Source organism: Thunnus maccoyii, chromosome 4, assembly GCF_910596095.1.
Source record: "Thunnus maccoyii chromosome 4, fThuMac1.1, whole genome shotgun sequence".
Lineage (NCBI taxonomy): Eukaryota > Metazoa > Chordata > Actinopteri > Scombriformes > Scombridae > Thunnus > Thunnus maccoyii.
In genome coordinates, this window is record NC_056536.1 from 9,736,939 (window position 1) to 9,752,751 (window position 15,813).

General features: G+C 38.5%; 1 protein-coding gene across 2 annotated transcripts in view; it reads left to right on the forward strand.

Moving 5' to 3' along the window:
- The window catches only part of ajap1 (adherens junctions associated protein 1), a 56,219-nt gene extending 43,585 nt beyond the window's left edge, over nucleotides 1-12,634 (forward strand). For both annotated transcript variants that reach the window (XM_042407846.1, XM_042407847.1), the window contains 4 exons: nucleotides 3,854-3,941; nucleotides 4,083-4,325; nucleotides 5,711-5,843; nucleotides 6,798-12,634. In XM_042407846.1, the coding sequence (XP_042263780.1) occupies nucleotides 3,854-3,941; nucleotides 4,083-4,325; nucleotides 5,711-5,783 (404 nt within the window). In that variant the 3' untranslated portion in view covers nucleotides 5,784-5,843; nucleotides 6,798-12,634. The remainder of the gene's footprint in view (nucleotides 1-3,853; nucleotides 3,942-4,082; nucleotides 4,326-5,710; nucleotides 5,844-6,797) is intronic.
- Nucleotides 12,635-15,813: the final 3,179 nt, after the last annotated feature.

Consider the following 15,813-nt stretch of genomic DNA (forward strand, 5'->3'; position numbering starts at 1 on the left):
TTGCTGGGAGCTTTGATGGGGGCTCAAATCCTGCTGCCATAGAGGTCACAATCTCTGTCCCCTCTTCTCTGTATCCCTTTCTGTCCCTTCCTTTTTCTGTCCCTCTCTCTCTCTCTCTATCTATCTCCTTCTCAGCCTCTCTTTGTTTGGCAGTGATTTGACCAAACAAAACCTAAGCAAGGTGACTGCCAAAGGTGATTTTTCAACCTGACTGCCAGGACACAATGAGTTTTAGATAGGCAGGCCAAATTTCCTCCCTCCAACTGGCAGTGCTGGATGAAAATAGAAATGGCCTCTGCACTCAGATTTGTCACCCATGTCATTATCTGCTCTATTATTCCTGCACCCTTAAGCATACTGCCCTGAAAATGAGGTTATAATAGACCTAATGTTGGTGTTTGTGTCGCTGGACCTCACGTTCTTGCTTTCATTTGCTTCATTAAAGAGCTGTATAAGGTACGTGTGCATATGTCTGGCTCCAAACGGCAGCTTGAAGTAACTCTTTATGAGCTATTTGGACTTAAATACCCTGAAATTGTGTAACATAACATCAGTAAACTACACACAGCATTCTCAATTGGATTGGAGACTTTGATATAAAATCACAGGCTGACAGTGCTGCTAAACAGCATGTGTTGTGTCCACTGACATCACATTCATCAATAGATTGTTGCATGCACAATTTTAATCTATTTCACTTGTTCCCTGTCCATGGCTGTCGATAGGAAGTTGGGATAGCAAGCAACTTAATGCAGCCTCTTAATGTGATTTAATCATTTGTGGTATTACAGGACAAAGTACAGCTTTTGATTTGAAATCTCCTGCCTAAGAAGTGCCCTCTTTCTCTCTGAAATCAGTGTAAAATGAGACAATTCTCAGTAGAGACCTCAGCTATTGATCAAGGTCAGGGGCAAGCTCTGCTATGTCTGAACTTCGACAGATGTTAATTTATGACCGAGCACTTTCAACCTAAGAGCCTTGACGTCATCCGCAGACACGCAGAGGGGGAGATATGATGATAGAGAGTGAATATGAGGAAAATGGCTTGCCAGATAAGTTAATGTGCCTTTGCCGTGGCAGGGGACTCTGATTGCGCTGGGAAGGTAAGGCTTCCCTTAGCCAGGCGGAGATATCATTAATCCAAGTTTGACCTGGCCTGCCTTTTGCACGGCCCTGCCCAGAAGTTTATTATCCAACAGGAGGCTGTCCAGGCAGCAGGCAGGCAGAGGAGAGGCCGTGTGCTTTTCCAAAATGACCGAGCAGCACTTCCTTTTGAGCCTTCCCGAAGACAAATTGGCTTGAATCAGCAGCTAGGCAGCTGGCTGATGGAGAGGTGAGATGTATAAGGCCCACGTTGGCATTTTCATCATGACGGCTTTTCTTTTTAGTTTTTTTTTCCTCCTGCAGCATGTCACCTGCTGCAGTGTGTCATTGTGTCCTAGTCACTCTCATGCTCTATCACTCACCCACACACATACACGACACACTAACCGTGCAATAGGCATGCACTAATCCTCACTTTAGACATGTACAGTACCTCAGTTTTGTTTGTGGATTACTGTCCTCTGGCTAAAGTGAGAGATCAGCACATGCGGGAGTCTTTAGACTGTAAATAAAAACAACGCTTTTGTTCATTAGTCACACAGAACAAAGGGAGAAAGCACAGAACATTTGGTCCTCATTCATATCTGCAAGCTGGTTAAGATGCAGTACTTAAGCAAAAGGCTGCAGTGCCTCATTTAAAATATACTCATAATTTTATGGCTTTGCAATGTCCAGACGGCTTAGCAAAACAAAGCTATAAACCAGATACCTCCAGGATTCAACAAAAGTGTGTGATAATGTGTTACATACATACAGTCTGTATGAGTTATTTTCTCAACCTTTTCTTTTGATATCACTATAATTGGGTTTTAATTTTGTCCAATAATGACGTTTCCTTAAAGCAGGCAGACAAGTACAAGTAGATCTTAAACAGTCCAGTGTATCATGAATATTAACAATCAGTGGGCATGTGCTTGGAGACAAGTAAGCTTGTGACATCTGGAGAAGTCCTGGCTGAAGTTACTCTTTCCCACTGTCACATAAGTACTGCGGTCCAGATACTTAGTTTAGAGGCAGAGCATTGAATTACCACAGAAACACTGAAATCAATCAGTATTTTTATATTTACAATGGATCAAATGATGTATAATGTGAAAAAAGTCATTTGTATTGACAGAGAACGATCACCACCTCTGCAGTTCATCTGAGTTACAGCATTGCATTGCACAGCATTTTAGCTTCTTTTAGCTGATTGTTTTGGGACTTTTGCCCACAAACTCAGCTCTCATCAACCTCAGTTTCAGTTTCAAAAGCTGTAGCCACTGTATTCTACCTGCCCAGCATCAAATGACATGACAGACAATACCGACTATAGCTGGTAAACATAGGAAACATTTAGCAGCTAAAGAGTGTTTCTCTCAGGGGTTGGTGTAAACCAAAACAGAGCTGAAAGGAGAGAGAATATTAAACTTATTTTCATCCAGGGACACCAAACATGACTACAAATGAATATTATTTTTAGCACTGAATGTGTAAATTCACAATTGTGCCATTTTTAAGGTAATGATACTTGTCAGATGTAGTGTTTTCAGCTGTGCTGCTGCTGCTCAGAGGGACCAAACCCCCCCCCAAAAAACAGTTTTATGTAGCATGAAAATGACTTAATTGTAAGGTCTTAAGAACTATAAAAATGCCTGAAACAATTTCTGAAAAACCTGAATTGCCTGCCTTTAAAGAGTTTGATTCAGTTTACTTTGCGCAGTGTACATTTGATGATACCAAACCAATGGTGAAATCTGACAGTATGATGTGAGTGGTGCTGGCAGTGCTGTTGAATTTATTTTTTATGAACGTTTACTTGATGCAAGTTGGTCACATTAAGGTTTCATACTGCTCTGATTGTTATATTGCTCAGTTCTAGTTTCAACATGTACAGTAGCTGTTAAGTCACAAAAAGGCTTTTGGCAAATGTTTGTTTATTTTGGTATTTAAATAGTTGATAGTATGGTGAACAATTACAGTGTCTAAATTTGTCCCTGTGAAGCCCTTAAGAATAGCATGAACAACACCTAATTTCTCGCTCTAACAAACCAGTTTTAATGCTTGTGTGTGTGTCCTTATTCATCTACCCTGCATTTAACATGCCTACCTTTTCTTTTTCAGACAACCTATCAGGATCACCTTTTGATCAAATATTGTATTTGATATACTATATCAAAAAATCTGTTCTCACTTAATGTTTAAATAAAAGCCTCAGGGCAAAATCTACAGAGATTCTTTGAGGTGAGGAAAAGCATACAAGCTCTTAGTGTGTGGGGTTTCTTTTGGAGAATTCATCTGGTATGAAAAATAATTAAAGCAGATCTTACTCTAGGATTTGGTATACATTGGCATAATACAGTCAATAAACAACCACAAACATATATGAATTTGGGTTTATTTTCTTCTTTTAATGATATAAGAATAATAAGTTTTATACTTGGAGAAAACTTGGACTTGAACTTAGTTATCCATTACAGTTGGCTGTACTGTAATGGAATAATTCATATCACTCTTAAATTATGAATAGCAGTGGGTGACAGTGTCATCAATACTTACTGAAGAGCAAAATTGCTCTGGGTTGTCATCCTCTACTTTTCTAGTGAGCTGCCCTTGATACTTTGTATAGTGCTGTGGGTTTGTACATTACAGAAAACAAAGGAGAAGCAATGTGCACGGCTCTCTGCTGTGAACAAAAAGAGTGAGACCATTTCCTCCACAAATGACTGTAATTCTCTGCTCTTCTGGTTTTTTTTCCATCTTTTTGCAGGTTTGGCAGTTCACCAGATAATCACAATCACTGTGTCTCTCATTATGGTTATCGCAGCCTTGATCACAACACTCGTCCTTAAAAACTGGTAGGAAAGATTCCTTTACTTTTTACCCATAAAGACAGCACACTGTAGCACCTCACACTTTGTTAGAAATCATTGTAGCTGACCAAAGGTACAAGGTATGATTTTATGTTTGTTGTTTGTCTTTGGTGCGTGTTTTTGTAGCTGTGCGCAGTCGGGAAATGGTCGCCACAATAGCCATCAGCGCAAGATCCACCAGCAGGAAGAAAGCTGCCAAAACCTGACAGACTTCACCCCAGCCCGGGTGCCCAGCAAGGTGGACATCTTCACTGCCTACAATGACAGCCTGCAGTGCTCACATGAGTGCGTTCGGACTGCCGTGCCCATCTACACTGATGAGATGATCCAGCAAACGCCCGTCTACAAGACTGCTTACAACGGAAACAGGTACACTGGCCAAGGACTCTTTATAGCATGAAAGGTGGAAGCACATCAAAACAGGAAGAAATACATATTCCAATACTTTAGGAATCTGACAGTTACAAAGAGGAAATCATAATGCAAACAGATGAGAAAGAGTAATGACAATCATAGTGAATCAAGGAATATTTGAATCAAGGAATACTTGGACTCCTCACACTGTTAATGTTTTATGTTTTGTTATTACTCTGAACCGTTATCAGCTTTGGTCAGAGGTTTGTGTGAGTAAATCAACACATAGACATAAATTGGTTGTCTGTAATGCTGTTGTCCATTGCCTCATTCCTTGTCCATCTGCCTGACACCTGGAGTGCTGGCTGAGCGGTGTGTCTCAGCACGCTCAAGCTGCACACAAAAATTTTAATGTAACAGAGATTTTTGTTGTGTAATGAGTCAGTTTATAGATGTAGGGCAATGGGACTTCAAGTCTTAACAGTGCCATTTTCTGTCTATTTGATATTTCTGACAGCATTTCAAATGGCAGACAGCTATAATACTTTGAAAACTGAACTTCAATACCTTGTCTTGTAATGTAATGTCAGTCAACTGCACACAACATATCCATGTTTACCAACCCAGCCGATCTGTGCTGCTTTTATAGCAAAGGACAGGAAAATAATGTAACACTGGTGAGTCACTGGTGTGTTTGTGTTTCACTCTGAGTTTAAATTATTAATTTCTGTGGATGAATATGTGTCCCTCTTGCGTATTTTGGTGTTATACCTCAAACTCATCATTATATGTGCAACGTGACAATAGGCTTGGTAGAGTTTTGACAGTGTTTACTAGATAACAGTAACAGTCATCTAAGCTGCTGAGCAAGCAAAGATGGTCACGCTTACTCTTTGTATTCAGACCCTGCAACAGATTCATTACATTGGCAGTGAGGGAAGGATAATTAATCTGGTATGAATAGTCCAGTGTCTGGATTTATTTATTTAAAGTCAGGAAGAATGCCTACGCTACTGGTGCCATCTCTCATGTTTAGCAATAAGATTGCTAAACATTGATGAATACAGGATTTTTACCTCCTCTTCTCGGTATGTGATTACCTCAGTCTCTCTGTTTGTGTCTGTGAGTGATGGTTCCATGTTGACTGTGTCATCAAAGGCTAACTATGAAGATTATTAGGTCTTGAAGGAGGTATGCAGTCTATTGAAAAAAATGTTTGTCTTCTGAGGAACCCTAACTACACACCTGCTCCACCATAGGGTCACTTCAGAATCAATTCAGGTTAAAAGCTTCCTATTGACAACCAACATAGTACTAATGGGATAAATATGGTACCAGTCAAACTGCATCATATTCATATCGGTTGATGATGCTCTAACCTCTCGCACTTTATCCCACAGGCCCTCCCCCACTGAAAGACAACTGATTCCTGTGGCCTTTGTGTCAGAGAAATGGTTTGAGATCTCTTGTTGACAAGCTGAAGGCCTTGTTCACTTCCTGTAGGTGGAAGAGACTTCCTGAATTCACGCTCTGGTAGGTACTGTGCCACTTTGTCCTGTTGCAAATCATTGCCTGACTTAGCCACCTCCATCCCTGTGGTGATGCTGCCCCACTTTGGGAATAGAAGGGAACTTGGCATGTTTGTCATTTGTGACATCATCATGACATCATTATGCCCCCTCTCCGTCTTCTGTGCAGTTTTGAAAAAGGATTGAGAAATCCAGTTCAGTGTATTATCATAGATGTTAGTTGATATAAGAGACTATTTGTGTATACATCAGCATTAACAAGCTATATGCTCATAGTTAATGATTTCACTGCTCATATCTAAAACATTTTCATTAATATGTATGTCACCAACCTCGTTCTTACACCAATAGCATATTGTTTTGAGCATTTCTAGGAGTGAAGGGGCATTTTCACTTGACTTGCGACATATTTTTATCCATGGCTATATGCCAGAATGGCCTGCATTTGAAATTCAAAGCGTGAAAGTTAAACACATGCTCTGGCCCCACAGTGTTGCTGGAAGCCCGGAGGGAGGTGTAACGTCTGCTATTGACCCAGATTTTAAAAGGAATAGATTGCCTGCAGGTAGTGTAGTGAGAGGACAGCGCCTCGCCGATGTCTGGACACACATTAGTCTCAGTCAACTCAGCTCTCTAAAGTGTGCTCCCAATGCTGAAGTCTTAAAAGACATAAGATCCCTTATTATCTCTGCAAAGTTAATGTATTTCTTAGGCTTAAGTGTATGTTTCAGCAGGCCTTAACATTACAGATTTTTAACAAAGCATTGCTCTTTCATCTGGTGTGAGAAAGGCACTTGGTTGCATGTTTTTCAGGCCAGACTTGGATACCAATTCCCCCTAAATTAAATGGAAAGTAGGCTAGCTTTGAAAATCTTATCTGTGTTACAGTGATTTCTTTATTATTCTCTGGGCTGATGATGAGGGGTAATTGTGATTCTGTTCTCTTACATCTCCACAGGATCCAGTTGGAAACAATAAACACACAAAAACAGCTTCTTTTGTAAAATAGTGTGATCACTCTTTGGACACTGGTGAAGATATTTATTTTTCTAGAGATGACAAGCAGAGCAGCCACAACGCTGCCAATCCATATTTCCAGGAACGTGCAGTCATTTAGATATAGATCATATATAGGTACATTTACAGGATGTGTGAGGCAAGACTGTGACCGTCACGGATGTCTCAAGGAAAACATGGAAGTATATTTGACATTTGACAAAGGCACCCAAGGAGCTGCTGTGGGTGGAAGATGAACTGTATTTCTGAACAATGTGCCAATAATGCCACTATGTGCCACAACCTGGATAGAAGGAAGTTTCAACAACAACTGATGGACTAAACAAAGAGCGCTATATTAACCCTGTATCGACTCCAACTACATTGTTTTTTTTTTGTGTGTGTTTTTTTAAAGAAATGTGAAAGTTAAAAAATGCTACAAATGTATTTGAATATGTTTTGAAATAGTTTTAAGAAATGTGTTGCAAAAGAGTCTAAAAGATATTTATATGAAGCACTATTCTATTAGTCGGGGAAGAGAGAAGATGGAAAAAAGAAACGGTATATGCTTTATTGAACAGTTGATTTTAAAACATTGTTTCTATCGGTCCCATTTTAAAAACAGAATAGTTATGTCTATTTTTTTACACAGAAGAGTCTGCCACACCCCCAACAGCGGAGGTCCGAAGCACCTGGGATTTAGCACTGTTAATTAAATATTCCCCCACCCAAGCTCAGAAAGAAAGAGTAACCATCTGAATACACATCGTGCAAGCCAATCCGATGCCTGTTCCAAATGCTTATTATGTGAGATTTGTAGCTGAATTTGCTTAAACGAAAAATACACAAAAGGTTTCTGTGGTGCAGGCTCACTGCTGCAATGAACCCCATAGCAGCAAATTCATATATAGATTGTGTAAGGACCGCTACAAAAGACTGCATGGAGCTGGACAGGACACTCATACTGCCTCAGGTCTGTCTAGCTCTCTTGCACACTTCATTTTGGTTTCAGTCTCAGCAGCTGTTTGGGATCAATTCTAATGATTAGTTGTGATTCAGATCGGAGCTGCAATGCTGAAAAGGGTGGAATAGATTCAATATGAGCTTCACATTCAAATAATTCATGTGATAATTTGCATAAATAGGAAGGAGATTGAAAAATTAATCCCCCTACAGATAATAAATGAATATCCCCACCCAACTCCCAGATTGGTTCACTTTTGACAAATTATTTCTGAAGTCTACAAAGCTGAATTATAGTCAGAGAGTCAAGAAGAACATGAACCAATTTGTTTAAGAGAATAAAATTATCCTCAGTTTTTAAACATAGACTTTGAGAAGCTGTGAAAGAGGTGCTGCAAAGGGGCGTCCCTCAGGATCAAAATGATGTGCATCATGTGTTTTAAATGCTGAGTGCAAGCAGGAAGGAATTCCCTCACCAAATGTGGTTAGTTCACTTCAGTGCCAGATCCACTCAACAGTTTGAGGACAATTTTTCTACCATATCAGAATTTCAGCTAACACAGACAGTATTTTGGGGATTGGTGACAAATAGATTGTTTTATTTTGTGCTAAAGGAAGCAGAGCGAAAATATGATAGACTTATGAGAAAGAAGAGTTGAATTTTATTCTTTTAGAAACCTAAAACACTCAGTGTCAGTGTATTGTTGAAGTAAGAGGATTATGACAAGCCAATCAGCCACCGCCAAATTGGTTTAAACTATCTCTTAAGTAAAGGTGAGGAAACTCCATGGTCAGGCAGGACAGTAAAGCTCTCCTGAGAGCATTCTAGCACCAATAATTTTATTATCAACCTCAAGCTCTGAAAGACAGATTACCTTTGTGCTCTGAAACTTTTGAGCAGGCCGCCTATAAATCTACCTTTATTGTGCTGTGGGTTTGTACAAAGCACAAATACAATTCTGTAATTGTAAATGTTTTTGGCTGCAGACAGCAATATGTACAGATCAAAAAGGAGGGTTTTATTGTGTGTCGACAGTGGATCTCCAGTAATTCTCCTTAAAGGATTCGAGAAAACAGGTTGTTCCAGTGAGATCAGTATCCGTAAATGTGAGCCATTCAGGAGGTGCCAAGATGGTGTGGGATAAACACTGTGGTGCAAAACTCAAAACTGCTTTTGCCCATTCACAACATAAAAACCACTCTCATGAATGACCCATACCAGTTCAGCCTCACATGTGTGTCAGGCTGCGGAGTTGCTTCTTTGACATAACATATATTTTTTTGAATGAAGAGTGTTATCTTAATAGTCAGAGGGTTATGAAAACTTAATGTATATTATACATGTGTAAATGTATTTTCTATATATTTGCTTCTATTTGTGTACAGGTGTGTTATATTTTTCAAAACCTCTCCTGTTTTTGGGAAGGTTTCAGCTAGGTCGGGGATAGTGTCTTTGTTTACATGTGTAACTACGGTATTTCTTTCAAAACACAAAACTAACCTTGTGCCAAGCTTCCTACCTGCACTTTCAAGCAGTACTTGTATTATATCTTTAGCTAGCCAGTATAATACTTCAGTAGACGCTGCAATAGTTCAGAGACTGGAGAGTCATTTCCAGGTGGAATGTGTGAAAGTAACAGTGCTGAGTGGTTTGAAGAAATGTTGTGATCATATCTTGGGTTCTGCTGTATTCATGGTTGGCTGGGAAACCAATGACTTGCTGTTCTTAAACATCATTTCTACATGAATTATAATATACAGTGTTTCATCACATGAATAATAAACAGTGTAAATCCAACAGTAGCTGCCAAGAAACCAACTTCACTTGATCTAGACTGGGTTGCATTCATTTGTCATATTTCTCATATTGTATTTGTATATACATATCGCTACAACTGCCCCAGACAAATGTATGATTTGTCACATACTTTACTGTAATAACTGCGAAAACTAACAAATATTATATATTATGAGCATATGAAATAATCAGGGAAAGAATTGTAAAGAGAGGATGGCTAGGACTTTGTCTGGATTTTCCTTTTTGCTGCAACTGCTAAAAGAGGTACACATAAGGATGTGGGAAACTATTTCATTTATCAAGGTTTTTTAAAGGATAATTCTAGTTTATTTCAACTTGGGCCTCATCTTTAAGTATAGGCATGGGTTGGCAATTCTGGTCTGTTGGTTGGCTGGTCCACCTCTTTGGTCCAAACTGAAATATCTTAATAACAATTAGATGGATTGCCATGACTATTTGTATAGACATTCATAGTCCTCTTAATAAGAATCCTAATGAATTTGGTGATCCCCTGACTTTACTTCTAGCACCAAAATCAGGTTGACATATTTGGCTCATAGCGTAATGTCTTGACTACCGATTGATGTATTACCATAAAAATTGGTTGAGATATCTTTGGTGCTGACAAGATGAAACCTAATGACTTTGGTATTCCTCTGATCCCTTGACAAGCATGCTAACACACTAAACTAAGATGGCGAACATTGATGTTCATTGTCATTGTGAACAAGTTAGCATGCTGACATTAGCATTTAGCTCAAAGCATTGCTGTGCTGCCTCACAGACCCACTAGCATAACTGTAGACTCTTTGTCTTGTTAGCTTTGACCAACATTTCTATCGGTTATGATGACATTGTACAGCAATATAGCTACACTGAAATCCTCCAAACTGTGTGCATGTAGCGGCATGTTTAAGTAACCTACATAAGGTTGGTTATTTAACCTACAGTAGGTTAGTTAATCCTTCATTTCAGCCTGTAAATTAATGTTTTCAACAGACAGTTTAGATATTCATTTTACCATTCACCTTCCTTTTCCAAATAAGTCACTAGTGTTTGCTAACAATTTATCCAACTGTTCATGTTACCCTATCTGAGTTATTTTTAGTGATGTTGCCACATTCCAAGATCTCAACAATTAACTTGGTGAGTACAATGTTATAATTACTGAAAGGAATGATGGCCAAAAGTATGAAAATTAGATCCAAGTTGTACTAAACCTGAATTATCCATTAAGCATACATACTGCAGATTGTTAGCGATCTTTGCTGAAATATCATGAAGGTTTTCCCAATCACAGCCACAACTTTAAGAAATTCGGTCTGCTGGCCATTTGAGACCATGCAAGTTCTGAACTGCTTTGAAAACTGTTTTATCAAAGGAGGTACTTGTGGTTGCCAAGTTTCTGTACTACTTACACTGTACCTGATAATTGTAAAATGTCAATGTGAGCCTACTGAAAATCGTTGAAATTTTTGTACCAAGCTGATAATGTGTGGGACTGACTTCTGATTCTACCAAATCTGATTAGACAAAGGGGAACTTTGACATTTTGAATTTCTTTCTGTGTTTAATACTGTGGGGAAAAGGTTTCTAGGGTTTCTAGGTAAGGTCACAGGGAAAAGCTTGTTTGCATTGATTAAAACTGTAGGGAGCTGCTAGCTAAAAGCGATCCACTTTGCATTTCTGAAGGACATTTAGATGAGGAAAAATTTAACTCGCAGCTGTGATATCAACAGGCACATGTATCTGGAGACATTGGCAAACATCACCCTTCCTCCTTTTACCTCTGTCTGAAATCCAACTGATATGCAAGGAAATGCCTTACTGCGTTCTTGCCTTTTCAGTTTATATTTCAGGATAGCTGATGAGAGTGGTGTATTACAGCTAAGAGGGAGGAAAATGATTCCACTCCACTGGTCAGATTTGATTCAGGTAACGTGAGAGCAATGCAGGCAAAGGCAGGGAGAAAGGGGAGGGGGAGCTTGTAGAAAAGTCTTAAATAGACACCAAAGACTTGACATGCCTTTTTTCACAACAAATGAATATTTTGCGGCTCCCGCCTCTGTCTCCTCAGCAAGCCACGAAACCTATGTTCCCTTCAGCACAAACAAGCTATCAATCAGCAAGGCTTTTCCTGTCAAGATGAAGGATGCAGCGCGCATTCATCTACAGGGCCTGTGATTCCTGTTTGCATGTCAGACATAAGAAGTGGACCTTATTGACATGTGTTGTTTGAATTAGATGTTGGCTCCGAGGCCAGGGCTTGTTTTTTCCATATCATCGGAAGCATTCACACGAGAGGAGGCGAATCAATGTATCGATTATGTTAAATCATGGCCTTCGGGTTTCTGAATTTCCGAGAAACATGTTTCACAGCCATCAGTGATGGTGATTTAAATAAAGACAGTTATCAATAGTAGGTTTCTCAAACAACAAGGTGAGACTCAACAGAGCACCAGAGAAATAGTTAATTTAACACTGAAGAACGCAACTCAAAGGGAAGGAAAAGGTTTATCTTTATAGACTGATATGTATCTCACTGAATCCATTTTTTATCCTGTCAGAAAACTGTAGCTCCTCACTCCGCTTCTCCTCATTGTTAAAAAAAAAAAAAAATCACGTACTGTGCGCTTACTGTATCTAAAGTGGAGGGCTCCGACTCTCCTCTCGGGTCATGTTTTTACTTTTCTATTCACAAGAGCTAAGGCACTGTCACTGTCAGTGCTTATCAATACAGTCAAAGACTTGAAAAAAAAACAAAACAGCAGCACTTTGTTTGCAATATCACAATTCTCTAATAATCCCTCTGTTAGAAGGTGATTTGCATGGAGGGCCTCTGACTGCCTTCAGAACAAAGTGAAGATCTGGAGTGAGAGACAAGGAAATTTGGGATAACAGGAAAACAGTGATTCATGGTTGCATATTTTCAGAGTTGTTGAAAATCTGAGTGGACAGAGGTGTAAAAAATATAAACATAAATAGCATACGTACAGTTTCAATTTCAAGGGGTGAGGAAGTTGTACAGGATTATTTTCTTTTGGGAGTGGGGTGGGGTGGGTGGGGTATTTTCACATGGGGGCACACGTGGTTTGTTCATTAAAGCAGACTTACAATCACAATTCATACCTACCATGAAGGAACCTGAGTCGAGTTGTGTTGTCGCCATAAAAATGAAGAGTTTGTACTTTGTGACTCTTAAAAACTTTTTATATTTGTGTTTAATATATCAATGAGTACCTCTGTTAACTTTTGTATAAGACCTATTACTATAGTATATACAAACACACATACACACACAACACACCTCCACAAAGGGACTCCAGTCTGTCTCTGTGACGGCTAAATGTTGTATAACTTTTATTTTGTGTCTTATGAACCACATCTCTTCCTTTTGTAGTTATTGGTAAACGTTTCGATTTCCAGGTGACTTTGATTTGGTTACTCTTGTACTACTAAGCTCTGTATTTGCAAGCACTGTAAATGCGATTCTCATTGGATTCGTCCTCTGTACATTTAGTACTCTGATGTTGCTATTAATAAAACGTAAAACAACATGGGCTTGTGCTATAGGGAGTTTGTTGAGAAGAGTCCAGGGTGGGCAGTGATCAGGGCACAACAGCACAAAATAAAAGATTTGAATATGACTTCAAGCTGGGTTCTGTATGAGTTTGTCAAATCAAATGACATGGTTATTTTATAGTTTCTATGCTTAGTTAGAATTTTAATCAATGAATAATTATCTTGTTCAATTTGATACATTAATATTATTACTGCCAACAAATGAGACCAGCGCCATAAGGGGAGCACCATCATCTACCAGCACTCACACTGCGTGACACTGGATCAGACTTAATAAGAAATCTGCAGAGGGTGCTGCATGAACTGAGTGAAAAGTCAATGAAAGAGGTCTCACATTTTATTGCTTTTAATATAAACAAGACAAGATACATAAAACTTAGTATCAACATCATTAACAATTTAACTCTAATGTTATCTCAAAATATCAAACACATATTAAAAAGCAAGCAGAACATTAATGCAAGATAAATAGAAAGTAAACCTAATATTGAAGTTTTAACCATAATTAGTTTTGGCATGATAATTAAGTTGTTATCACAGTTTGATGGTCTTAGAAAAATGCACTAATTACAATAAGTCATGTTCTCGAGAAAAATCTTGAGATAAAGGTGTAATCTCAAAATAAATGATAAAAAATGTTTTGCAACTGCAACCGCTCTCGGCTTCTGAAAAAGAAAAAAACACTTTTCACCAGATTAATGACTTGCTCTGTTTTACAGTACATTTCAATCATTTCAATTCAGTATCATCTATTGGTTATAACGGTCATTGTTAATATAGTAATATATGACTAAGCTTTAAATAAAGCTCAGTCATATCTTGCTATAGCTATTTGTCTGTATATTTACAATTATATGTTTTAAGCAGATGTGTGTACGAGTGAGTCTTATAAAACAATCCAAACATAGTATTAAAAAGACTACCCCAAGACATGAATCACCATATTATTAATCAATAAATATTATCAGGTGCCATGGTGCTGTGTGGCTGAATTGGCTAAAGTGTAATGCATCACTATAGTTAAATTTCTCCCAGTTTGACTGAATGTGTAATTGGCTGGGATCATCTCTTCATGGGTCTAAATCTGATCAACTGGGAGTCTATTTGGGTTCATTGACACCGGAACATCTATCATACTTAGAATAAATTGCACAAAACATTCACTGATATAATATCACACTGTGTTATTGTCAATATTATTATGGTCATTATGATCCAGTTATTGGCTCCAATGCACCATTGCTTTGTTAACTGACAAAAACAAAGCTGGCACCATGGTCCCTCTGGATAAAAAGCTCCAAAATGAGCAGTGACATATTTGTAGGGAGAGCCATAAGTGCTGCAACAGCTATTTTTCTACCTGATTAAGGTGTGAAATGTCTGTTCAGCTGGCTTTTCTTCCTATCCAGAGCAGTCAACCATTAGTAAAAGCATTGATTAAAGCTTTGTGAGCACAGCCTCTATTTGTTTAGTATTCACTTCACAATGGTTTTGCAGGCTGGGTGGAGAATCCTGTTTAACATTCGACCCAAAGTTACAGCCTGATCCCAGCAGTTCACATGAAGAAGCTTTGAAATCACCAGCTCCCAGTGGCGTTACATTTCTTCCATGATAAATTTCATTCATCTTATTTAATGTTTGTTTGGCTGCTGATCAATAAATTAACCACCATGCTTAGAATTAGTATATTTAGACTTTTTTAGCTACATTAATTATGTAGATTTTAATCCTTATTTTCACCTAAACATGACATTTCTGATTCGTCAAAGTTAGTATTGCCATATCCTGTAGTGTGTTATAGTGAAGTGTTCTGTTTTATACTATGTGCTAATATAACTTTGCACAATTGCTGCTAATTCATGTTAGCATCTAAGTGTTTTAGTTATGCTATATTCAGTATAAAATTTGGTTTTGATTGATCAGTGTGGTTATATATTAAAGGACAAGTTGGATTATTACAATTTAGATCCTATTTTCTTTAGTTCAGACAATTTCTGAACACTGTTGTCACTAAAGAAATTGCTAAATACAAAGTTGTTCTGATCGATCAACTTTATCCTATGATGAAACATTTCTATCCTGATGGAAGTGGTCTCTTCCAGGATGACAATGCCCCAATTCACAGGGCACGAGGGGTCACTGAATGGTTCGATGAGTATGAAAATGATGTGAATCATATGCTATGGCTTTCACAGTCACCAGATCTCAATCCAACTGAACACCTATGGGAAATTTTGGACTGACATGTTAGACAGCGCTCTCCAGCACCATCATCAAAACAACAAATGAGGGAATATCTTTTTGAAGAATGCAGACAGAAACTTCACCAGTGAGACTAAACTGAGCTGAGCGAGCTGAGCAGCTCGCTGTTTGCTTGTTTATTCACAGTTTATTAATAACAAACGTGTCACATTTCTAAATTGCACTAAAAGAGCGTCTGTCTCCACAGTAAATCACCTGTTGAGTATTTGATGGTTGTTTATTTGTGCTTTAGAACATAACTGCTGTGAAACAATCAGAAAATAACATATTTCTGTCATTCACAGGCTTACTCTCTCTATGAGTAAGCTTTCCAGCCTGTCTCTTTGTCGCTCACTCATGCTCTCAGTGTGCTTGCCCTCTCTCTCTCTTTTTC